The following is a 26,381-nucleotide window of genomic DNA, read 5'->3' on the forward strand; positions in this document are numbered from 1 at the left end:
CCTTCTTCGGTACATAGGATGCCAGCAGATATCGCACTTTGTTGCATCATGTGATCTTAAATTATTTGAAAATAAACCCATTGCAATGTTTGTTAATGTATTGAGTACAATTTTGATGATTTTAACTTAAAGCTTCACTGTGCTTCAGTCTTTGATTTGATTCCCAAACCACAACCAAGTGCTGTGAGTTACCTACAGGTTAAGGATTTTCCAGAAATCTTGTGCAAGTTGAAGATAAGAAAATCTTTTTTTTTTTTTTTTTTTTTGGGGGGGGGGGGAGGAGGAGAATATGTTATCCGTACATTATATAAATACTAGTTAAAAATGTGCCAGTGACCTTCTTTAGGTAGCATTTTATTTGTTATTGAATCTAGTTTATCACATAGTAGAGTATTTCTTGTGCTTTGTGTGACATTATAAGTTATATATGCTTTTGATCTTCCATTCATGATCCTCTCTGACTGTATTTAGCTCTGCAGTGTTTGATTTAAATATACTTCTGGCTTGAATACAATTAACTTAAAATATTTTTCAAGATTATTACAGCACAAATCTCGTTGGCAAAGCAGCCCAATTTACTCTCCTGTGCAAGCACATACGTGTTCTGTTGTTTTACTTTTTAATCATTGAAATCGTATTTTAGATTTGTTACCTGAACAATTTGGGCATTCTAGGCAGATTAAACATCACTAACTTGTGGTAAGAATTGGTTCAGCTCATTTGTCAGTGCCATTGTCACAGATACTTTATTTGCCATAAAGTAAGATTGACAGTGCCTGTTTTATGTAGCAAAAATAATATTAATTTGAATTATTTTTGTAAGAATCTCAGCATCTGGGGAAGACCGTCTGCGTTATGTGGACCTTACAGATGTTCAAGTTGATTCAGGGAGGAATTAAGTAATTTGCCTATGTTCAGGAAGCGAATAACCAGCGGGGAAGAGCACAACTCGGATCATACATCATTTTCACATGAAAAGTTCTGCTCCATTTCAATAACTAGTAGATTTAGCATATGAATATTAACCATAACTCTGTTTGAGGTAGCACAGCCCACATCTTTGGTGCATGAGTAGAAAAAATACTCCAGATTTTAATACAGGTGCCGTCGGGAGGTTGGAGCGGGTTGCGCTTTAAGCCGCGGTGCTGATAACCCTGGGCCGAATTAACAGGAAGCAAGAGATGCTGAATCCTGCTCTGTCGCTGGTTTATAGTGGAGTTGTTGATGGGGAACAACTTTTCTATCCGTTTACGTCGTGATAATTCCCTAACCCGTTTGTATTGTTTAAGCTGCGTGCGTGGTAAATGCAGAAGCAGAGGACTTGGTAGGAGAAACAGTGTGTAGGACCTGCTCTCCTCTCCTAAAGGGCTTTCCAAATTGCTTTGCTTGCAGCTGCAGGGTTTACCGTAAAGACAGATTTCTCATTCTGATATTCCGAAGCCACGGGAATGGTCACGTCACTGGAAAAGGGACTGCCTGATGATCTAAGACTATTTAATGCCCCGCTTGCCGTGGAACAGAATAATGTAGACCTTGCTGGCCTAGCAGAACATATTACTGCAGTTTCCTAACGCCCCAAACGAGGATATTGATTTATTACCTATTAGGTCTGATTAGGTCCTGTTCAGAGGGGAAAATGAGCCGCTGTAGCTGGATGGCAGAAAATTAATTTGAAATAAAAAGTTATCTAATCAAGCTTCTTCAGTCCTTTGATCCAAGTCAATCTCTGCGGCTTCGAAGCTTCTTTTACAGTTTTGGTTGGTTTATTGGAGAGGTGTGCGGGGATAGTGCCGAGGGAGCTGGGACTCTGATTGCTTCGCACAGGTATAAGCTAGTTCTTCTTTGAAACAACGTTTAGGATGTCTTCATGAACACACTCCTTACCTGTCTTCCCATGAGTGCTGTGTTACAGAGGGGCAGCTGGCCGGGAAAAGGGCAGCACTCGCGCCGGGGTGTTGTTCAGGGTACTACATCGTCTGGGGAGAGGGATGTTTGTATTCCTTAGGTTTGCACTTTGCAACGGAGGGGACTTAGCTGTTAATTTTTTCCCACAGTGGATGCTGAGATGCAGGATCTGCACAGAAATTTATGAGCTAATAAAGTGCAGACATCTTTGCATGGTTGTTTAAATTTTTTGAATGTTTGAATTATGCTTTTTTTTTTTTTTTAATCATTGTCACAAATTCTGTGCTGGTTGAAAATCGCTTAGGAAATGACAGTAGAGGCRTTTTAATTTCAGTGCCACCTCTATGGCTACCTAAAGGATTTCTCAGCTGGAGCAGTTCTGCGTTTAGCAATGATCAGGCAGCGTTATTGCCAGTGGAAGTGCGGAAATGCAGTTTTACGGAGGTGTGCTCGTTAGGGAAAGCATGGGCTGCAGAATGTGAGACAAAACCAGAGGAGCAGTTTTTACTAATGATATCAGGTTCAATTTACTTCAACTGGTAAGAATGCTAGTCTTGATCTCAATTTACYTCTTGTTGTTAAAACTAGTTTGAATGCAACGTGAAAGCCATCTCTCAAGTTAAAAGGTATGATTGCAAACCACTGGTAATGTGGAGGGGTTTTCACCCCATGTTTGCCTTTAGAAACAACATCCCAAATGCCGTTGGAAAGATACTGTTCTTTGTAATCCCATGTTATAAGCCAAATGGAGAATAAGAAAGCCTTCTGGCTTTTGCAGGCTGCTGTCCCAGGGGGACTGTGTACAGGACAGGGATAGCACCATACCCTTGACTCCTCTTCAGAAAAAAAAGGAGAAAACACTGGATTTAGCCGGTGAAGGAGTAGGGAAGCATAGATTTGCTCTTTGCCCAAATTGGTCATATTCTTCCGGGTGCTGAGACTCCCTCAGGGGTAAGGGGTAAGGAGGTGGAGTTGCTCTTGCTTTCGGTAGCAGGAGCAAAAAGTACCTTTGCAGCTCTGCGTGCGTGAGCGGCAAGTGTCGTATATTCGCTTAACACCAAACAACGGGAAAAATGCTCGCGTGCGAGCAGGAGCCTGGTGTAGTTTGGGAAGCACGGCAACGTCCAGATGCTCTGCAGGTTKTCTACGCAGCTAGAGCAGGGGTATACTACGATCTTGTCTCACATAACTAACACGTTCGTGCTATGTGAGGGGGGAAAAAAGCAGTGTCTCAAGTGAATTTGCCAGGCGTTTTGACACAGTTTCTCTTTGGTGTTGTATCTCAGAATGGCCGAGTCCCATGGACGTTAACTCGCACCGTGAATCGCTCCTGGCGCGAACGGTAGCTCGCGGTTGTTCGGTCTCCGTATAGCAGCACGCCCTCGTGCTCCTTTCTGCTGAACCCAATTTGGATCCTGCCCAGGGTGGTTTCTGCTTTGAGTGGGAGGATTTAGGCACCCCGGACTGCGTCAGCAGAGGGTCTCCGGCCCCGAAGACGAGGCCAAACGCGGGCCGTGCTCCGAGCCGGCCGCTCCTCCCGCGCCCGGAGCCCCTCGGCCTCCTCCACTGCCCGCACAGACTAATATTTGCTTTTTTGRCTAATCTAAAATGCTCATTTCGCTACATACAAATTCAGTCTAAAGCGGAGCRTTGCTCTTTGAATGCATAATTGCAAGTAGGATACAAAAATAATAYGCATAAGGTTAATTTGGACTCGAGCTTTTTTCTGTTTATGTACAATTACATAATTCTACTGTAGCATAGAAAAATAGTCAACATGACATTTGTATCTGGGCTCCAACAGTAATTCTGATGGAATTGCAGAAACATCTTCAATAGACTTTGTTAGTAATATATGCTCTAATGAAACGATAAATATTGGTGATTTGGTTGGCTGTTTGAAATGCTCGTTCGGTTTTGGGGCACAGTTTCATCACTGTATGTTTTGTGGCTCAGTGTATATTTTCTTTTCGTACCTAAGGGATGTGGGTGGCATACCAAGCCCTGCAGAACACCAMAGAATTGTAAAAACGTTGTCCGCTCCTGATGCTATATGTATAATGTGTTAAAACGCATAACATCTCCTGCCTCCCTCCAACAGTTGTATTTCTTTCCCTCATTTGCCAAGAAAGCTGTTAGTCATGTCATTGCAGTTTGTATTCTTTTCTTTTCTTATTATTTACAAGAAAAACTTGGTATGTTTTATGGGATTCAGTAAATGTATAACCCCTAGGTATGCCTAAAGAATTTTACTKGTGCAGTATAGCGGAGAAAATGTTAAAATATGCAAGTATATATAGTATAAACATACAGAAATAATAAAAATATRAAATAATCATAATGTAAAAATATATCATATGTAATAAAAAAAGATAATAGAAACCCTTTCGCTGTTTATCCCAAGTAAAATTTAAATTGCRTGACCTAAATAGCAGGGGCTTATTATTTCCAGTAAAGCTAGAGAAAAGGAAAAGACTCTCAAAGTGTGGGAAAAAAAAAGTCTTTACCTCTGAGTTGGCATTTTTGGAAAAACACTGTTGAAATTATCTCTGCAACAGCATATAAAATATTTGTTGCATATTCTTCCTTCTTCGTGATCAAAGCTGACTACTTTTGCTTTTGCATTGGTGATATAATCCTCAAACTTTTAATTGAAAGCGCTGTAAATTCTGTAACAGTTTTGTATACCCCTTGCAGCCCACTTTTAATATCTTTGGGATTATCAGTGATCAGCAGAGCACAGGTACTTACTTTAAAGCTGAAATCATATAAATTTTAAACAAATTTTGCACCCTTGCAGTGACCCACCACATATCCTTCCCGTTCCCCTTTGTGCCACCAGGGTCTGGTSAGGCAGGAAATTCCCCTCCTTCCAGTTTGATAGCATTTTCAGTGTTGCCATGTCTCGCATCCCCTTTTTTTTTCTTTTTTTTTTCTGTAATTGGAGAAGGCGGCTAGTATTATTTTAAAAAATCAGTAATATCCTGCCCTCTTTAAAAAACTGAGTAGTTTCACTGTGGTCCAGATCACTGGACGTTTTTCATAGGGTAGAGAAAAGACTTCTACATAACAAAAGAACATGTGGCTCTTCCAATTACTGTGCCTAGTACATATCCTATTTTTCAAAAACAAAGTAACAAACTGTTTCATTACATAATGTGCTGTATCAGGATTAAGACAGCTTTAGATGTTAATACACTGCTGCTGCAAAAAGTGCTGTTGGGTTAAAAAAAAAAAAAAAAGCCAACTTCAACATGGATGTTTTTGTTTGCAGTTTTTTTCTACTTTTACTCCTAGCGTTGGGGCTAGCGCAGATGCCCTCCCCGCTTGGTTTCCATTGCCCACGTGAGCCCATAAAATAATTAGAATTTGCTCACAGAGAAGCCACTCAGTCATAGTGCCTTTGGCATCCTGCACGCTCTGCTCAGAGATGGCCAAAACGTGAAATTCAGGCCAGAAGAGACTGTAAGAAGAGCATAAATGGTGCGTAAATGTTACATAGGCTCTTTGCCCAACTATGCTTCGACCCAGCCCGGGAAAATTGGCCCAGGGACACCGATGGTTGTGCAATGACTGGCTGCCTTTCTTGTCCTTGCAAGGCTTAGAGGTACGTCCACAGCACAGGAGCGATTTAGCGGTGCTGGCACTTGCATGCTGTACGTTTTACCATCTGCTGTGCACTGTATGATTTACGATCTTCCAATTTGTTAGTGTCCCGCAATGCTCCTCAGAGTCAGGAACTTTCCAAAGCAGGGTGATTTCCAAATGCAAAGTGCTACTTTCTGGATAAAGTAAATAGAGCTGGCTTAGCTTTGGGGAAGTGCTTATTTCTGCGTCCACACTAAACTAAACTTTTGGGATGGCTCCGTCTCAGCAAAGACCAGGATTCAATGTACTGCAGCCATATCTTGCAGTCACTGTGCAGTCTTACGAACTCAGCTGTTAGATACAAAGTTTTAATCTTGAGGTATACTAAGAGAGGCCTTCCAAGGTACTGTTTATATTTCAAAAGGTAGAATGGCTCTCTGCAGTTTAAAAAAATACTTTATGCACGTATAACATTTCTGTAGTTTGAAGAGCTTGCTGAGGATTAGGAATGACAGATTGGCGTATTGCGTAAGTGTGAAAAGTTGTGCAGAACGGTGCTTCTGCGCAATCCAGGTSCAAGGTTTCTCGAGACACTGCTTTTTTTTAAAAAATGCTGATCTTGCGTTGGAAGGCGATGGTTTTCAGTTATTCTACAGAGAAAGCCAGTCTTCCCTGGAGAATGGGTATGCTTTAGTGGCACGTTACAGCTTAAGGCTTCTAAAGTTCTTAATTCTCTAGGGAGACGAGAGCAGTATTTGGAAACCACTGTGTACATGTCCTCTTTGGGTGCAGGCRGAGCAGGTCTAGTTCTATACGTGTTACCTGTTTTGACAGCCAGTGAAGGGAGCTTAATGTATTCTATTCTAAATGTTTGGTAAATTTGGTTAAGCTTCTTAACAAAATGAAAGATAGATTTGACTGTACTTATAAGCAATGCTATATTCATATTCCGTGGTATATGTATGCACAACSGTACTTCACAACTTATTTAATACAAAGCTACTTCTGGCCAAAACTTTTACTGAGATGATTAGTCGTTTTTTTGCAACCCTGACTGCGCTTGCCTCCGAGGCTTCGCCTTTACTGGGTAGGAACTAATTAACAGCTGTAAAATTCCGAGGAGGATTGGCTCGTCAAAGTAAATACCAAATCCTCYGTAGCCTTTAATATGTCTGAAGACTACAAACTGCAACCACGTTGTTTTAGAACGCTTTGTTTTAATACAGAAAATGCACGTGTCAGGGCTACAGATTGGTCTGTCCTTAGCRTCAGACATATTCCTCCGTCGAGCTGGACTTTTGTTGAAAATGTWGTGTGATTGGTAAAATGGTAAGCAAAAATGTTTTTAACCGTCCAGTTTCATTGCAGGACAGGTCATTTCTGTCTGCAACATTGCTTAGCTATTCTGAGTTGGCAAGAGCAGATGGATAGCAAGGATGAAGGAACTGCTTAGATTAATCACAGGTAATCGTAATCTTTGGGCTTTGCAAAATAAAGGGCATGCCAAAAAAAAGTTATCAAGTTGTAGGGATTTGTGTGAGAGGAGGCTTCGGGGGGTTGCACCCGAGGTGGTCAGCGGCAGCAGGGCTCAGCGCCGGTGTGAATGCCACGCAGGAAAATTGTGTTACGTACCGGAAGAAGAAATCGTAGGCCCCTTCCTTATTTGTGGGAAGTTAGGACTCCTGACTTTCAGCGTTTCAGCAAATGTTTATTAAATAGTTTAGAGAATTGAATCTGCTACCTGGTATCTTTGATCCTTGTGGAGCTGCAGGGCCCAACTCTGCCAATGTTCACTGCTGACCTGTCAGACTAGTTGCTAAACTAGAAGAATATAGAACAATTACATTAAAAACAAGAGAAGTCCAACAGAGGTTTCAGAATTGGGCGCACATTCGTACGCAGCTCTGTAATTTTTCCCTTGTACCCAAGCACGGCTTAACCACGTGTTTGCGTTTAGATAAACGGCTTTCTGCTCCCCTCTCCGTTCCTACTGCCTTTGAACGCACCTCAAAGCCGAGGTGATATCTCCTGTTTTAATCCTTCCTCGTCCTGGAAGCACTGTAGGGAAGCATTTATTTCAGTCCTGTCTCCTTGCTACAGGCAGGATCAGACACGTGCCTGCAAGAGAAGTTAGAAGCGAAGCAGACCGCTGGTCTTGCCCAGAGGTTAACAGTTAGGTTGCCCGAGCAATGGTCTCCATGGGAGATGAGCGTTTTTCTCATCTCCTTTCCTTCTTGCTCTYGCATAGCCCGTTACCTTCCTAAAACGTTGTGTGTCCCTTCAGTATCTGAGAGCCATGCTTTGGATCATATGCAGGCCTGATTAAGCACCCTCAAGCACCCTGATTAACTTTACGTTTTGGGTAATGGACAAACAAAAGAGCAAAYTGGGCTGCTGAGACGCGCCTGATTTATGACCCTACCATCATGGAAAGGTGCTAAGCTAACCTTYTGGGACCTCCTTGGTCTGCAAGTTGCTTTCTTGTTCCTCATTAGTATTCTGTGATGGCTTTTGATGAAGTAATTAAATGCCCATAGGAAAAATTAGGGTTATTTTTCCAGAAGCATTATGCAATTTAGTTAGCCCTCAGCAATTGTCTTAACAGTTGATTGTGAGATTGATGAAAATGTCAAAGAAACTGAAATGTAGGGAATCAATTCTATTGATCTATCCATGATTACCTAAAGTAGCTTTCGTCYGTATGCACATCTAGATATCCATGGAAATGTATCAATCAGAGGACRGTGCTGTCAGAAGGAAATGAGAGCACTTCCTTTGGTGCAAATGATGAGATGCTGTAACAATGTTTGAAAACTTTTTACCAAATTCATAGTCAGAACTTTCACGCTGTCTTGGAAAATTTGTCTACAGTGGACTTTCCCACACTTCATGTGAGTTTGTTCTCTTCTTTTAATTATTTCCCTTTCCAGATTAAATGTTTCTTTAGAAAGCAGTACCCTAGGAAGTAAACATCTTTCAATTTATCGATTCTGCTGCTGCAACTACTGGCTGAATTGCGCTTCTAGTCCGCAGCGTTGGAGCGGTAGCGAGGGTTGGCAGTTACTGWACCGAATGAATGGTCGAGGCAGCAAGGACTGGCTGTCGGACTCGTGTGGTGCGCTAGAGTGCTGCATAGCAAATACCCGTTTAAGAACCTCTTCCTAGTATATCTGCACGTAAAGCCAAGCAGATATTTTGTGTAACGGCAGACAGATATAGATGCTGCAGCAGTATTCTCCAGCCAAGGTCAAGTCAAAATAAAAAGTAAGAAGACTTCTTTCCGGAGACTAAGCTCTTGCATTGTTTAATGGCCCATATCAATCTTGCACAGAGGGACCATCTCAAAAGCCATCTCCCTTCTCAGTCTCAAAATGTAGAGATCTGTTAAGCATCTTTCTGCACCCACAGCTGGTGTTTACTCAGGAAAGTAATAGGCTGCCTGGAGAGCTGTATATTGGAGCCTGGGGGGAGAGAAGTCCACCAGCCATGGACAGCTGGCTCGGCAAACATCTGAGAGCACACAAAGCTGTCCTCTGTGGTCCACAGTTGCTTGGAAGTCATATTTATGGCAAATATACTGGCCAACGGAAGGTGGTGATATGTGTACCTTAGTGCAGACTCTTTGTGTGTTAGAGCAGCACGTTATGATGAAAACTGTTTAATAGCTAACCTCAATGCAGAAGCATCTTCCAGCAGCTAGAACAAATTATGTTTATGTTTTAAATGGAAGATCTATTGTAAGTTTTTGCCAACTTGCATAATAGAAAAGTTACTTTAAATTCACTAAATCTTTCTTAAAAATATTAATTTTTGGAAAAAAAAAAAACCACTAATACTGTCAACATGCAGTAGATCCTGGGTTCTCAGTTTTAGCCTTAGCTAAAAACTCTTCAATTATATTGTCTGCTAGTGCTTCCATTAGAAAAAACTATTTCCAAGCTTTTATTACCCTGCCATAAAATTCTCTAGGAGGTGAAATTTAGTACATAAGGTTACATCTACAGTTGGAGTTGCATCTTAGATAAATTCGAGGAGGCAGAGTTTACTGGTGGTCTTGAAAAAGAATATAGAAATCTCAAGCTTCTTCTTTCTTGCACTCTGGAAGTCGTCCAGAAGTCACACGCTACACTTTAGAGTAGTGATGAGGAAAGAAGGGCACTGGGCGAGGCTGAACACGCGAGGAACGGGTGGCCCAGAGAGGTGGTGGAGTCTCCACGCTTGGAGATACTCGGCACCCCACCGGACATGGCCCTGTGCAACCTGCTCTGCCTTGACTGGAGACCTCTGAGGTGCCTTCCCACCTCAGCAGTCCTGTGCTGCTACGATTCTGTGAAACGACCCTTACGCGGGCAGCTACTCTTTGGGCTAAGCACTCCACTGACGTTCACGCTCTTCTCTTCCCCCATCTCTCAGTGAGAGAGCAAGCAAGGAAGCCAGCCTGTTCGTGATTTACATGTTTAGTCAGCTGATAATTAAATTCCCACCCTGGAAGGGGTGATGCTGAAGCATTGGCAGGCATCGCAGCCCCAGGAGTTCTGCACAGACCACCAAATCCAGAACATTTGGTTCATCAGTTGATGGAAATTTTAATTTTCACTTTAAAAGAAAAAGTATTATGAATTTAACTTGCAGATGATTGCCGAGTTGAGGGAGAGGATGCAGGTGTTACTGCAATAGTACTAGGACCAGTTCTGCTACCTCTACTCATAAAGATGCCTTTCTTGCCAGGAAGTCCAATTGATTTTAAAAGGTGCATGAAGTGCATTTTATACTCAATGTGGACTCATCAGCCTGTTGGGTAGGTAAGGTATATACACCAGGACACTTAGATGGAATTTAAATTCGACCTTTTTTTCTGTAAACATTTATCACTTTGTTGTCCAATGGTGTAACTGTCTATTTTCACCAATTTTTTTCTGTCAAATTGATCTGAAGGAGCAAGTTAACTGTACTGTAAAGGTTTATTTGTGGAATAATACATTGTACATATTATGAGGTATCTACTATTGATAGTCAGACCACAAGATTGTCCTTCAGAATTTCTTAACTTGCAGTTGTTTGTCATTCRTCTGTCTCTGTTGTTTTAGAGGACACACGGTACAGAATACAAATTAGGAAGGTGCAGTCAGTGATTACAGATAATATGTTGAAATGGTTTCGGAAATATTTTTTTAGAAAAATATTTTAGTAGCGCGTCTTCATTGGGATTGCTGTATGCTGTTATCGTAGTCAGCCCAGGAGGGAACGTGCGTCGTCATTCAAAAGAAAGCAGATCATCGAGGGGCTTTTGTTTTTTCTTGTTTTTCCTTTTTTTTKGGGGGGGGGAAGTGGGGGGTTGTGTTTTGACTGCTGTTTAGCCTGGTGAATTAGAAAGACCGTGGTGCAAATAATCTTTTTAATAGATTGTTAAAAAAATGGAGAAATAGACTGGACTGAGAAGTACCGTATGCAGCAGTGCAAAATAAGAAAGGGTTTGGGCAACCTTAATGTGGACTGGGCRGTTGTCGTGTTGGGAAGCGTGAAGAAGGGTGAACAATAATACTGCCTCAGGAAAAGAAAAGAGACGTGGAATTTGGGAAGGGAGAAAATTGCAAAGAGATGCCCAAAGGCAGATACCTTCATGCATGCACATTTCTGTTATTTTTATTTGACTCTCATTTGACATAGAGAAAATATGTATATGAAATCATAGCATGAGGTCACTACGAATCCTTTGCGTTCGGGTGTTGAGAATCACCCTACTTGTGTATGATGCCAAGAGRAATGTGGTCATAGCAGTATATTAAAATGTAAATTTTAATTCATATAGGATAGAAAGTTTTTAAAAATTAACTGTGCTTTACAAAACTGAAAAGTTGAAAAAATAATCTGAAGGTATTTGAAGTGATTGCTTCTTAAAAAAAGACTTTGTTATTCATGCTTTGGTGAGCATTTGTTCAAGTTTGGGGTTTTGCGCTGGGATTTCAAGGTCTAGGTCTGTTGTTTCATACGCAGTCTGACAAGATAAGAGTAGTCTGTCTCATATATGCACAGTAAATTTGTCTCCCAGAGAAGCAAAAGCTCAAGCATGCAAGGAATGGTGATGTGCAGGAAGGCTGATGAGCAGTAATAAAGCATTCATTATCCTTCCATCTAAATTAACTGGAATAGCATCGTAATAGTGCCGGTGAAGCCCCACTCCCAATCCCTGCCTTTTACTGAATTATCAGATAAACCTAAATTATTCTAAGCTGCATCTGTGTAATCTTGCTTGGATAATCGTTCTATCATTAGGGATTCTCTCACTTTCCTTCTCTCTCTTTTCTTCTGCCTGTTTCTCTCTTTTTCTTTCTTTCTCTGTCTCTTCTTTTTTAATGCTTTTACTGGGGAACGTATTTGTAACTTGTATTGTTTTCATATTTTCTTGTGAGTGTTTTACAGAACTGCAAATTCTGTAAACCAGAATCCCTGGATATTAGAGCTAACTAAATAACGTACAAAAAAGAGTACATTGTAAGAATTTTTCTACTTTTGGAATGTCTCTCTGTAGATTATTTCTGCAAACAAATGTTTTTGCAGAGATAGTAACTGGACTTCTAGCGAGCTTGGTTTTTGTGTGCGTGGTACCCCATGAGCTGGGTGTGTTACAGCATCGTGCGACTTCCAGCTCTCCTTATCTTTTYTATAGTCTTTTTCTCTTTTTTTGTGAACACTTTCAATGATAAGGGAGGCTGAATGGAAGAAAATGGGGCAAGGAATATTTTTAAACGTGGRTGAAGAAGCAGATCGGGGCACCTGATTAGTTGTTAGGGAGAATGGAGGAAGCAAAAAAAAGACCATACCTGAGAAAGAGGTATGAGAYGTTTGGCCTGGGTATTGCTGTCGTGCTTGTAAAAGGAATCCTTTTGTCCCTTCATCATWTATTATTGCCATTTAAAGCCTAGGTTCTTCTTTTTGATGTATAGGAACAAATTCCTGGATTCAKTGGGGTGGTTTGTAGGAGAACGGATCTCTCTGCAAAGGTAGAGTTATGGGATCAAAAAGTTGAATTTTGCATTATTGGTGGAGCATTGTCCAAGCGCTTAGCCACGGACCAGGTAACACTCCGTGGGGCTGTTGCAAGTAATTAGTAATCAATACCAGTAAAAATACCGTTTCTGAACTCTGGGACATGCTGACTTCTGTTCAGTGTGTCACCCACAGTTTTACTAAGACATTTCTGCAGCCTTCAGTTTTGTATTTGTGAAGTTCATTTTCCTTTTGGCTTAGAAAGAGCTGATAAGGTTTCTCGTCAGGAAATAACAAAGAGGAATAAAATAGCAAGAAATCCTGATGATGGACTAGAACCTCACTGAAGTTATCTAAATGCAGGGGAAAAAAATGACAATCCCTTCCTCAAAGGACCTTCACTCCAGCTATAACAGACAAGACACCAAAGTTGCAGCAGATTTGGAGCCAGTCCCATCGTTGTCCATCCTCCGGGGCTCAACACACAGTGCACCTGGGCTCGCCAGCTCACTAGTTTTGTTCTTCGGTAGATATTTATGCCCTTTAACAATGGCTTTTCTTTCTTTAAGGTATCCTTAAGTGATTTTCTTCTGTAATTATACTCCTTTTATTCYAATCACATCTTAAGAAGGTTAATTTCCTTCTTTTAATTGGGTTGATAAAGTCTTTTGTCTTGCAGATCTCTTCCAATTTGTTAGCGTTAGACTTTCTTGCTCTGTGTGACATTCTCAATATTGGAACAGACTACATTGTGATCGCGCCCCGTCTCCAAACTTCGCTTTTTCAACGTTGAACTTCTATGGCTGTTGCTGGCCATCAATAATGTACTCTTTCATTAATCAAAACCAAACTTCCACAAAAGCACTCCCCCCCTCCTGTTTTTACACGCATGCAACTAGAAACCAGTGTTCGCTCTTAATTGCACCAAGAGAAGGTATGCCGTTGCGGATTGATGTTCCCGGCCTGAACGTCGAAGATCAGTTTGATGATTCGTCTGTTGGGCTGGGGATGTCCAAGTGTACCTTTCTTCCAGATGCATGTTAGCAGCAGCCAGTGTGTTCTTCAGTACTGAAGTGACCCACTTGATTTAATTCCACGTATTCAGAAGAGCCATGTCCCCGTAACTTTAACACCGAARTTATTGCAAATTATCAGTACACCCCCGGGGGGGGAGGAGAGCAAACTAACAGCTGAACTTGCTTATGAAGTTTTTTTCTGCTTCCTCTTTTGCATTTTATTTGGGCATAAACCTGAATCACTTTTACATTCCTGAGCCACAGCATGCCTCGCAGGTGTTCGTTTCTCTCCTCTTGGATTAGAGCCAAGGATTCATCTGGCAGAATCCTTTTCTATCCAAATGATTACTTCAGACTAATCTTTCTCTTCTGACTAAGTGTGCTGCAGAGTGTCACCGTGAAGCGGTGAAATGATGCCAGCCTAACCATCTTGCCGTCCTCTTATACCCCTAGGTCTGTTGCTACTTGTGCTGATTCTCGTTCACTTAATTGCAGCTTGCTCACCGGATGCAGCGTTTCARCACTCCGGGTAGCAATACTTAGGGGTTTTTTCCCTCAGCTTCAGCTGATTTCAACACTTGAGTGCAACATCTCCAGCAGCATATTTCCWTCCAACGGTGGGTTTGCCTTGTTTGCATCCTAACGGTGCTCTCCAGAAGTCTGATTATTTCTCTGCCGTCTTAGGTGGCCAGCCAAGGCCTAGAGGTCTTAGCAGCCGGAAAGCGGGTTATCTTCTTGTTCGGTCATGTTTAGCGCTCCTYCTCCTGTGCTATCACAAGAGGAATAGCAGAGAGCGGGTAGCGAATAGCTATCTCTCTCAGTTTAAGCTTGGAGATCAACCTCTCTGAAAGCTTTTGGAACAAATACTGACTACTCCAGTGTGGCATCGTAGTTGGATTTCTCCTAGATGCCTCTGCAGATTACTTGCAGAGGGTGCCCAAGCTGCTTCCATCCCAGTTTAAAATCAGAGGTTTCCTTCTAGGAGCAAGCGAGCGTTTTCTTCCAGATTATTTGCAGAGTACTGTCATATTCTTCAGGATCCTGTCTGCGCAGGACTGTCTAATTTGCCATCAGGGTGGCACCTCTCGTGGGTATATTGAGGAGTAAAAGGTGCTCAAGTGTGATAGTTGGTGGTCTCAGCACAACAGAAAACTACATTTATCTAACTCCAGCCTATGGCCTGTTGTCAGGCCATAAAATAGCACAAATTTTACAGCAAGGTARAGGAGTGCTGCTGTGATGTACCAGCTATGCTGTACAACTTGCTGCTTCTTGATGCTGATAGCCTGATGTATATTCTTAATATTAACTTCCAAGGAGTATTTGTTCTAAYAAAAAAAAATCAAAGAGTAAATATTGATGTTCATATATCACCGTAGCAGATGTGATTGAAATAAGCTCATTTTGTGTTCAAACAAAAGTATCTTGTTTTTTTCCCAGTGCAATTCAGTTAGCTTTATCCTATGCCAAGGTTTAAAAATTAAATTAAATTTGATATTATTCAAGTATTGCTGTKTGGTCAAGTATCGCCCCCTTCACCGGGTAAAATGATCTCTGTCTCCTTTTTTGCGGAGAGTTGAGAGGAATACCTGTCTTCCTATAGCCGGCCAGCGTTACAGGCTGGCGCGTGGGGTATAAACGGTCAGTGCCGCTTGTTTACTTTCACAGGTACTTTTTGACTAGGTGTTTTGGCAGCCGCGGTATGGTAGATTCCACTTTATTTGCTCTTCGTTTCTGTTCACTGGAATTAATATAGGGGAAAAATGAGAGTTACCATTTAAAGAAAATAATGTTATATAAAGTAATGAGATTGTTGCAAGGCTTAATTAGATGGAGCAGATTGAATGCATCACAGTGATATCTTGAGGCAACATAATTAAATTGTAGGCATAATCCTCCTTGTGTTAGAACTGATTTMATCTTCATAACGCAGGGTACACTAGATAGTCCCTCTTACTATGTTAAATTACTAATTCTTCTGGGAAGACTAACGGATCTCATGGTATTATCAGATTTTAAAAACACGAAACAAAACAGAATATTAGTCTAAATATCGAATTGTTGATATTCTGATTACATGGGTAACTTTAGCTTCCATCTTAGTATTTGCTACAGCTCAGTAATTGAATCGTAAATTTAAAATACAGATGTCTGCAGTGTATTATTGTCTGTGCTGAATTCATCTCATTTGTAAAATCTCRTAAAGAAATTGTTTCCAGATGTATATACTGACAAAGACACGGGTGAATAATACACAAATGTACTGGTCTCGAAACATATCTCCGCATGTGTAGGATACAAGTACGTAGATATGTATGAGATTTTTAGGTATAATGAGCGCTACTGTAAAGTGTTTGTATGAGACATTCCAGTGGTATCAATATCTTTGCCTTACTCGTTTTTACTGGCTTGATTTTGTATACGTAAATAATCTGGTATCCCATCCTGATGTCCGTGTGTTGTCTTTCATTTGGGTTGGTGAACATTCTGTTAAACCCTCATTTTTGTCWGGAGAGATCGGGAGGTATCTCAAATTCAGTAAAATATGTTGTTGACTGCCTCTACTGCTAAGTTTTTAAAAACGCTGCTGTTTGTCAGCCTGTAGAAAGACTAACATTATTTTTTGCATTCTAACGCGAGCTCTCTTTTTAAAGATTGCTATTGGGCCAAAAAAAAAGATGTGTCTGCTGGGACCGGTCTTTATCATTGCCTGTTCTGGCCGGAGACATAAATCTGTRTCGTGGACTGGCTGCGCAGAAGGCACGCTCGTTTGTCTGGGCATTCGCTGCCAGTTTCAGAGCGTAAATTTGAAGTTTCCAGGCGGAATCTAATGTTTATTTTGAAAATGGAGATTAGGATACCAAAGGATAATATGTTTGCTTTTCAGCACCATGAATATGTAGTGACCTACTTATACTACACCATTTGGTTTTATTTTTAAAGCTTGTCAAGCCAGCTCCTGTTGTAATTTAGGAAGCGTCCTTTTTAGAAAAGCAATAAACTATACTGGGTACTAAATCAACATTTTAAAAGTAGAGCATAGCATGAGCTTCAAAGCATTGTTTATCAGCAGCATTTATGTATGTTATTGTGCCATAAGTAAAATAGCATCTGGCTCATCAGCGCTTAAAACTGCATTTTGCTTGATCTGCAAGTTAAACTGCAGACAGTTTCGGGGTCTAGGTTATATATAACATTAAGATGCTGTAACTTAAAAAAAATAATTCATACTTTTTCCTAATAAGCTGATTTTTTTTTTTAAATGATCTCTTGATTATCCTGAGGTGTTTTAAAGAGAAGTGATTTTTGTCCAAAACATTCCTTGCATATACTAAGTTGCTTGATTAATTTTTAGACCATATGCATATAATTCGGAATGCTTAACAGTGGTGAGATCACACTGCTTTCCACTTTCCAGACAGGCTCAGAGTTTTGTCTAATTGGGATGCCAAATGTACAGAGGTGCCACAGTAGAGTGTGTAATTATGTAATTTTCTCTTGATCTTTCAGAGTCTTCCTGCGAGCAATTAATCAGTATGCAGATATGCTAAACAAAAAATTTCTTGATCAAGCCAATTTTGAGTTACAGGTAAGAAAAATACCAAACAGCATCTTGGGGACTAATACGAATGTTGTAATATGTTTGCGTCCCCTCTCTGTGATTTTGTCGTATGTATAAATCGATGTTCTCCTCTTCCCAACGCGTGAAGACTGTGCTAAGTYGTTTCAGGCTCAACAAATACACGTCCCACTTCTGTCTCGTGGGTCTCATYCTGCAGAGATCCCCTCTAGAGCTTAAACAAGTTCCCTTTGTGAAAATTAAGTAATATGTACATTATGTTAAACTTTGTATGTAAAATATAGATTTTTAGCTAAAAAAAAGAAAGAACTCATGTCGATATTTGATTTTGCTTGAGTCATCAAAATGCAGTTAAGTTTTCTAGCTGGGAAATGCTTTGTGGGAAATACATACGAGGAGATGTACACTGAATTTTTTAAGAAACGACTTTTCTCTGGTGTCTGTTGTTTTGCTGTTGGATATTTATGTGTGTAATTTAGATGCTTCTAAGATGTTTCATAGATGTGCAGGAGAATATTTCAGAGAATTAATGGTATCTATTCTTGTCATTTTGGGGGTTTTCAGCTTTGGAACAACTACTTTCACCTGGCTGTTGCTTTTCTTACACAAGAGTCTTTACAACTGGAGAATTTTTCAAGTGCTAAAAGAGCAAAAATACTTAACAAGTAAGTCCTATTCGTCTTGTAAATCATGGACAAGAGCTTGAGGTCTATTAACATAATTTTAGTCTAATTTCTTAGTTAAATCCATTCAAATTGAGATGTAATCATGATATAATGAAAGGTTAGCTTTAAAAACATGAATCAAGTATTGCATGTGTTTCTACCCTTGAATCAAGATCTAAATTACACGATTCATTACTGGTGAAGATAGTATTTTATACTGCAGGATGTTCATAGAGTCAAGACTTTTCAGAAGTATTAACACATTATAAAACTGAAATCACTTTAGCTTTGTGCTTATTCTAATCTCATTCTACATGCACTCTTTATTGCTTAATCCCTAAAGGCTTTTTAGACTGAATTTTCCTAGCTACAGTAGGTTTCACTGCGATATCCTTGCAGATTTTTTTTTTCTTTTTTTTTTCTTTTTTTTTTTCACAGACACAACCGATAACAATGTCCAGGCTATAAGGGAATTACATTGCCCATCTCTGCACAGGCAGCTTCAACTAGCTGATTTCTGTTTGAAATTTCACAGCAAATCAAACCTATCCAAAGAAAAGACAGCAGAGAATTAAGAGCAGGAATATTTTGTTTAAAGTATGCATTTCTGCTCCATTTCCTTGGGTTCCAGTGTAGTGAACCCTGTCATTAAATAACTGAACGAGGAACACTGAAAAAGATCAGTTAAATGTTTTCAAGCAGTTTGGGTGGATTCTCTTTCTGTGTCCTGATCTTTATAAAGAGTGTGTGCAAAAGCAGTTTGTTTTCGGGTTCAGTAAGGTTACCACAGTTGATACGAAAAGGTCATTTTGCTCTTTGGTAGCTAAGTTTTGCCCTTCAAACCCTTTCAGTCCGTCATGAGTTTTGACATGCTTGCTTTGGAGTCTTTGCCTTACCTGCCTGTTAAAACAGAATTTTTAATCACTGTACACTCTAGTGTACATACCTCTGCTCTGGGGGCTTGCTTGATGAAACAGGAATATTTACAAGTTCAGGGGAAAAAGTGGTGTCAAGCAGAGCTCAGGCTTCTGCACTTGGGATATAAAAATCATAAATAACATTAAAGTTATACATTTTTAAGAGGAAATCAAGCTGGGTTTGTAAAGCCAAGTAAATTTTATTTCATTAGATTTACAATTTATAGAACAAAATGTTTTTGCACAAGGTGGGATCGATGGCCCAAATCCTCTTTTGTGGTTAAGAGTAGGAAGGACACCTCTAAAAGTCAGAGAGCTCCAATCAATCACTTGGAGCAGAAATGGATCAAAACAGGCTGTTGTAGGTCCCTGGCAATGCATTTGCGTGATCTGATTATCCTCTGCCTGAGGATGAGAGTCTTAGATGGAAAAAAAAAAAATCAGGCTATTTTTATATAAAACTACACAGTGTATCTCACTATTGAAGAAATGCGAGAAATCAACAGACATTTCTCACTGATGATATAAGTAAACAAGTCATTTGCAGATGGTACCTAATGAAGTTTGCTGAATTGTAAATCTCTGCTATAATAATTTTTAAAAATGTTATTTCAGTTCAATCATGTTTTGGGGGCAATATCTAACACAGTAAACTGCACAGAATGCAATAAATGTATGGTCTTGGAGCACTAGCTTTTATTGGTATATGAAATCACTGTCACTTCTGTGCCAAAGGGGTATAAATAATCACTTAGTCCCATATAACCCTCACCCTCCTTTTTAAGGTTATATTTCAATTAATACTTCCAGCATTTAGTAATTTAAAATGTAATTATTGCAATTTGCAATTTTTGCTAAGCATTGTATGTAAGTGTTTGTAATAGCAGATGCTCRATGATACAGAAGAATTTATTTAATCCATAATAATGTCAGGGGATCTCACTGTTATTCCACCACAATCCCACACGTTGCCAGATATTACCATTCTGCTAATTTTATCATTGAAGTAATGATTTTAAAATAGAAATATTTTACCTAGCATGCACGTATTCTTGGCGCTCGTTAAAGTCCTCATCCAGCGAAACCCGTGCGCCTTTTGAGGGGGAAGCGGGAGCGCGGCGATCAGAGGCTCCCGCGAGTGAGTCGGCCTCCGCTTTGCCCGGTGCTGATGGCGGGGCTGCGGAGCGTCCTGCCTGTGCGTATCTCCGTGACCTGCGTTACTAGCGTGAAGTGCCGGTGCGAGTTGAATTTGGGGAACCTTTTTCGGCAGTTTCAAAGATTTTTTTGAATGCCGGTCACGTTTGGAAACGAAACGCGTTTTGCTTGCTAGTGTTTGGTTAAACGTGCCATGGTTTTGTTTTCTTTTAAGGTAYGGCGACATGAGGAGGCAGATTGGCTTTGAGATCAGGGACATGTGGTACAATCTGGGTAAGTAGCCTGAGCGCTCACGGCTTAGCACGTGTTAAGCCTGGGAAGACGCGTTGCTGCAGTCAGCACTTACGTTTCTTCCATTACTTTATGGTATTCTACCTAACGCTAGGTGAAAGGAATGGTGATGGTGGTATCTGTTGACTGTTTTTTTTCTCTGTTTCTCCATGAGCACGTGCCCACACACACAATTCGTGCAAGCAGTCGCCGGGACGGTAGCAAAATGAACGGGTCCAAGGGGTGTAAAGAAGTCAGCCTGGGAACTCTGTACAAAGTCTGATGTTTTCAGGCTTTTTTGGCTGTATCAGAAAGACTGGAGAAGATCAGGAAGGCATGGAAACGTGGACATCCCTGAAGTTCCTAGATAAGTTAGGCATATCTGACAGTCTCGACTCAGCGTGTGTGCTGTAGGTGTAATTTGGCTGTACGCGGATGAGGTTTCATGAGGAAAAACTGAATATTTACTGTGACCTGAATGTACTCACCTGCCAGATTTCATTTTTCTGAGCTTAACGGTAGAGACACTTAAGCTGTTCAGAGTTTTATCAAAATTTCCTTAAATTATTAGAAATAAATGCATTTTACCAACTTTATTTATAACTCCAGCTGAACTGTTGTTGCTGAAACTTATGAAAATACAGCATATAGAGAAGAAGGGAATGCAAAAGGTCCTTACTTATTTGATATCACAGAGTTTGCTTCCACTCTGCTGTAATGATGAAAAAAGCCTTCTGAGAGCAGCTGAATTCACTTTTTATTAGAAGTGTCTTTCATGAGTAAGTGTCTGGAGAACAGATTAAAGCACAGTACACAGTAATATATGACTTGACAGACAGATAATAAATTCAGCATCATGCCTGATGTTGGGTCAGCAAGCTCTGAACCCTGGCATCCCCTTCAGTAGTTATTAGCTAACTCTTTCACTCTTCTAGGCTTGCAGTTATCTACTTATTTGTCATTTTACTAATTTCTCTGGCGATTTTGGATGCTTAGGCCTCTTCTGCTTTTTTAGGAATTTGCTGAACCCAAACTGGAAATGTTTATTTGTATATGTAGACATGCATCTAGCTGTTTCTACATGAGATTATTTTATTCAGTCTGGTGACCATGGAGTGCATCATGATTGTCGCTACTGTCACTGGGTGCTCTTGGACAACGTACTTAATTGCTTTATGTGGAGATACCAATCATTTTCACTGGAGTTTCGTAAGGGTTTGRATTGATTGGCATGTAAAGGAGGTTGTGTGCTTTCATGAAAACCTTCTATATTTGATAGAGTTTATTAGACAGATTTTTTGTTCCAAGTAGAAGTTCTTTGTCAACTAAGTTTACCCAGGTGGAWGACTTCTTGACCTCTTGCTCTGATGCCTGTGATTGTATAAGTGAAACAAGTTGCTAATTCTGCAATTTCCCGTGTTGAAGGAGTGAGTAAATGCTGCCCTTCCCAACAAAAGGTGGAAGGGAAAGATAAATAAGACCCCTGTCCGAAAAGGCCTTTATACTTTTCGTAAAGAAAAGCTTATTTTTTCTTCTTCTTGGGAATCCAGGCAGTCTTTGCTGATCATGTTTTACTTCCAGCTCTTCATCAATCTCACATATGTCACAGCATCAATTAAGGAAGAATCTCAAGTTGCCACCGCAGCGGCATCGATTCTACTGTGTTTGACGACTTCTATCTCAGAAATTTCACTACGTTAGTCAAATTATTAATGTATATGTTCAGTAACAGCATCAAAACTGAAAAGCTATAATTCTTGCATATGCTTGAGCATGTAATTTTTATGACTGTCATTGTGCACAAAATATGATGAAGCCAACTAACTTTGACTTTTGATTTATGYATTAAAGGGTATGAGTAAGCCTGAAAAATTATTATTGTATCTCATTAGTTTTTGCCCACAAAATACCATGATTAGCATATAATACTTGCCAAGTTAAAACTTTCCAGTCTAGAACAGGACAGTGCTGCAAATTACCACTGAAAGAAGGTACACCAAAAGCAATGTATGTTAGTCTTTGCTGGCTTTTTTCCTCCTATATCACAACCTCAGCTTTAATATGTTATTTTGAGTCACTATTCTGTTAGAACCTTTGACCTGAGGGAGACAGTAAATATCACRCAAATGTAAAGAAAGCCATGGCCTCTGTCTTGAAGGTCTGGGAGATCAAGTGATGCACACTTTCAAGTGCTACATGGTGCACAGACAAAACACAGTCTGGCACTGGTTCATGCAGAACAGTTTTCAATGGCTAGAACAGTTAAATGTTGAAGTAATTGTAATTGCATCAAAAATAATATACTTGATAAAGGAGAGAAAGAGGAAAAAAATACTGCTTTTGCTGTTGACATCTGGACCAGCTAGAGGGAGGTTGGAAAGAAAAATTGCTCAAGATCAATTAAAATTGCTGCTGCTGCTGCTGCTGCCGCCATCTGGGTAACTAGCCACTGGCCCGGCAGTTCACTCCAAGTAGTGGATGTCAGAAAAGGTGTCTGGACAGAGATATTAATCTTGTTAGAGGCAAGGGCAGGATTTAAAATAGACCTACACCTTGAATATAACATAAATAGAAATCATTGCAAATAACATGCTCTGAATTAGTCATGCATGCTTAGAGCTGACCTCAGTGAGATGGGAAGTTGCTAGCAAATTATTTAGTAGATTTTTATGGCCCAAATTTAAACAAGGGGAACGTGGACATGGAAAAMATTGTGCACGCTATTAAATAAATAAAATATCTTGACTTTGGTTCAGCTAATGAAATTTGGTACTCTTCTGTGAGCATGTTATAACAGTGCTCCTCARTGCAAGGCAGGAGCCAATACTAAGAGAAACTTCTGCATATTCATAAAAATACTGTTTTGCATATAGCTCTTAAAGCAGCTGCACGTTCTAGTTTTCAGAAGAGACTCCTCAATTTTCTTCCAGACTTGTCGCATTTTGAATCTATGCGTGGGAGTTCCCACACTGGAGGAGAAAAAAGAGCACTTCCCTTGGTGGGTTGTTTATCAGCGTGCAGCGTGTGACAGCAGCTGGAGGGACGCTGCCGCGGGCCAGAGCAGGGCTGCATCCTCTTGCATTTTGCTCTYGTGCTTTATTTCGTGGCACAGCATTGCAGTGGCTCGCGTCATCACGGCAAATGCATGCATRTATAATGCATGTCATTATATCCTTCATGTAGTTCATGCAGAAGTCAGAGTTTTAAACCTACTTCCTTTCCACCCAGTTATTAGGCAGCTCGTTCTACACATTATTCCTCGCCTATACAGGATGAGAAAAACCAGACGAGATTGCTTTGTGCTGCTTCAGCTTCCCATGGTCATTGCCAGCCTCCTCCTGCCACGACCCTGGTGCTCCAGGCTCCTGAGAAACTCCCTACATTGGAAATTGCTCTGGAAAACTGCTTTGTGAGGCACRGTGCTTCGCATCCGAAGCCAGGAGCTGCTGCCTGCGCCGTGCAAACAGCTTATTTCCCTTGTTTTTCTGTGCACTAGAGTTGTGYAAATTCTGGTGGGAGCCACCCACGTACTCTCCAGATGAAGTGAAGAGCTAARTGGGTTTCAAACGGCAGGCAAGGGATTTTTTGCAGAGCAATGTTCAAGTGAATTTAATACTTTCTGCTAATAACTCTCACACTTCTATCCCCCAAGTCCTTCTCCTGAATTTTGTATTCTGAAAAATGCTCTGTCCTCATTGATTTAAAAACTCTGTTGATTATTACCTGTGAGACGGCGCTGCTATAAATACAAACAGGCTTTGAATGACWAAAACACTGAGTACGTGCAGCACCATCGTAACGGATTGTGCTGATGGCTCTTCCAGACGGGTCCTGTGCGGCAGGGAGCAACCCCGGCGGGTGCCTTTAGCCTCTCTTAACATCTTTGCTCGGCACCCGGTGCGGCCGGCGCCCCGCTTTCCCTTCGAGGCGTGACTCCGTCGTTACGTGAGATGTCCGGTAGTTTGCTTTTTGAGCAACAACTGTATATTCCACTATAGAAGAGGAAATGCGATCAAACATTTAAAAAGTTTACATTCTCTATCTTTTCACGTCTAAACCTCAAAAGATATTATTTACTTTTTTGTGGGAATCCCTGTGCTAGAAGCAATGAAAAACTCACTGTGACACACAGCGAACTTCATGACATTGAATTTGTGCCTGACGAATATCTTTTGTCGCTATCATTTGTTTTCTGAAATATTGGATCTGACACTTCTCAGGCATAATACAAGAAAACTGTCACCTGAGAGACCGAATGTAATAATACTTAAGTGAAAGATGGAGAGAAAGCTTTACCACTCGCTCTTGATGTTCCTCAACAAGAGGCAGCATTGCAGGACCATACCAAATAGCAGTTTTCGCTGAATATTAATTTGCCTTAACATGCTGGTAGGATTCTGAGGTCTGCCAAATCAAGTAGTTTAAATTATATCTGCTAAAAAAGAAATCTGTTCGTAAAGGATTTCTTTTTGATCACATTTATTTAGATGTGTGTTGGTTCTGGTCAAAAGYTAAACTGCTAGTTGAATGCTTCCATAGCTATACCTTAGTAGTCTTACTAGTCTAATGGAATATAGATGAATTAAAATATGTTTGTCTGTCATATACCACTGGTAAACCGCAACGGGAAACRAGTCTTACAGTGGAGGAAGTTGAGGGCTTCTTAACTGAGCTCAGTTCTAGAGAAGTCTAATCTGAACTACAGCAATGAAGCATTAACTTATTTCTCAGTGCACTTTCTTATAAAATATCCTTTTGCAATTGTGTATGTGAGGAGCTTCACCAGTTGTGTGCGTTAAACTTCAAATGTGTTGTAAGGTATACCATTTTGTTTAAATTTACGCTCAGTGTTTTTATTCTAAAAATCGAATGACGTCCRCAGCGCTGCAGAGTTAACATGGTCCTGTAATACACTGGGCTTCTGTAATATCTTCCATACAGGAATCTCGCTGCGTTTCATAAACCTTACAGGTACCTTGCAGAATATGTACTTTGTGTTCTCTACACTTCTAGCCCATAATATGAACAGTAACTAGGTGCTTTTAAATTGTATAGGAAGTTTCATGTTCCCTTTAAGATTTAATTTTTGTTCCACATGGAAGAGCATAGCAGGGAGAGGTGGGCCGGGTGTGGATTCCTCTTGGGAAGGTCAATATGAAACTCAATTTGCCACTCAGATCAGCTGTTTCGGCAAGAAGACGCGCTGTAGTCTTGGCGAAGGTGTGGTTTTGCGCCTTGAGGCTGTGGAGGTGTGCGCTCGTGCTGACGTTTGGGTASACTGACACGGGGAGCACTCTGTACGCCGGGGAAGAGGTGGCATTCTCACTCGGCTGGCRTAACCGACGGGTCTGTCGGCCACTGCTCGCCTATCCAGGAGACGTATTTAAAAGAAAAACCCTTAGAACAGTGTAAATATGGTTGATTTATGGAAAATATAGCAAGTTCTAGTTTGATTTTTTTTTTGATTGAACAACTCTGTATTAATTCGGGCTTATRTATACCCTTTAGTTCCCCTCTAAAGTCATAAATTATACTACGTGTTTCAGTAGCGTCAAATCTTGAAAAATACTGTGGTATGTTTGAGCTATATGAGGATTTATTGATATGGCTTTTAAAGCAATTATCTTCTACCGAAGTCAGTGGCTGTTCATTAACTCTGAAATGCATTTTTCTTTTTAAAGGTCAGCATAAAATCAAGTTCATCCCAGAAATGGTGGGACCTATATTAGAAATGACACTTATCCCCGAAACGGAGCTTCGAAAAGCAACAATCCCAATATTCTTTGATATGATGCAGTGTGAATTTCATTCGACTCGAAGTTTCCAGATGGTAAGCAGAYGGCTACAAATATTTGAAGTTCGTAAGAAAGATTAACTGTTCTTTGACAGACACGTAAGAATTTTTGTTATTTCTTGTTTTACTCAAGCATAATATAATTGTGGGTTTGTTTGTTTTCTATAAGTTTGAGTGGCTATGGAATTTTCATCTGAAGGGTTTTAAATCCTTACTGAGGCAAAAATTTGCATGAAGTAAATGAAACCTTTCTTTAGATACAAAAGGAGAGCAAAGACAGATGTCTTAAATTTTCACTATGACTCAGGAGAGGATTCTGCATCTGAGTTAAATTAGACTTAAAGGAATCCTAATAATGTGGCAAAAGAAACTATAACCTGTAAGGATTCATCATCTCCAGTATCCTGTAATTTTGATACTCTTTACAGTTTTATGGATTTTGAAGAGGGGAAAAAAAGCTATCCAACCAGTGACAGTGTTTCTTCGTGCTATATAGGCAATCTA

At 40.3% G+C, this 26,381-nt stretch overlaps 1 protein-coding gene across 1 annotated transcript in view; it reads left to right on the forward strand.

Annotated features, from left to right (window-relative positions):
* The window catches only part of DOCK1 (dedicator of cytokinesis 1), a 332,981-nt gene that overhangs the window by 230,089 nt on the left and 76,511 nt on the right, over window positions 1–26,381 (forward strand). Inside the window, exons 30-33 of the mRNA XM_085299124.1 lie at window positions 17,007–17,085; window positions 17,641–17,741; window positions 20,028–20,086; window positions 25,765–25,913. Coding sequence (XP_085155250.1) covers window positions 17,007–17,085; window positions 17,641–17,741; window positions 20,028–20,086; window positions 25,765–25,913 — 388 coding nt within the window. The remainder of the gene's footprint in view (window positions 1–17,006; window positions 17,086–17,640; window positions 17,742–20,027; window positions 20,087–25,764; window positions 25,914–26,381) is intronic.

Source organism: Rhea americana, unplaced genomic scaffold, assembly GCF_003343005.1.
Source record: "Rhea americana isolate MKP2758 unplaced genomic scaffold, rheAme1 scaffold_145, whole genome shotgun sequence".
Classification (NCBI taxonomy): domain Eukaryota; kingdom Metazoa; phylum Chordata; class Aves; order Rheiformes; family Rheidae; genus Rhea; species Rhea americana.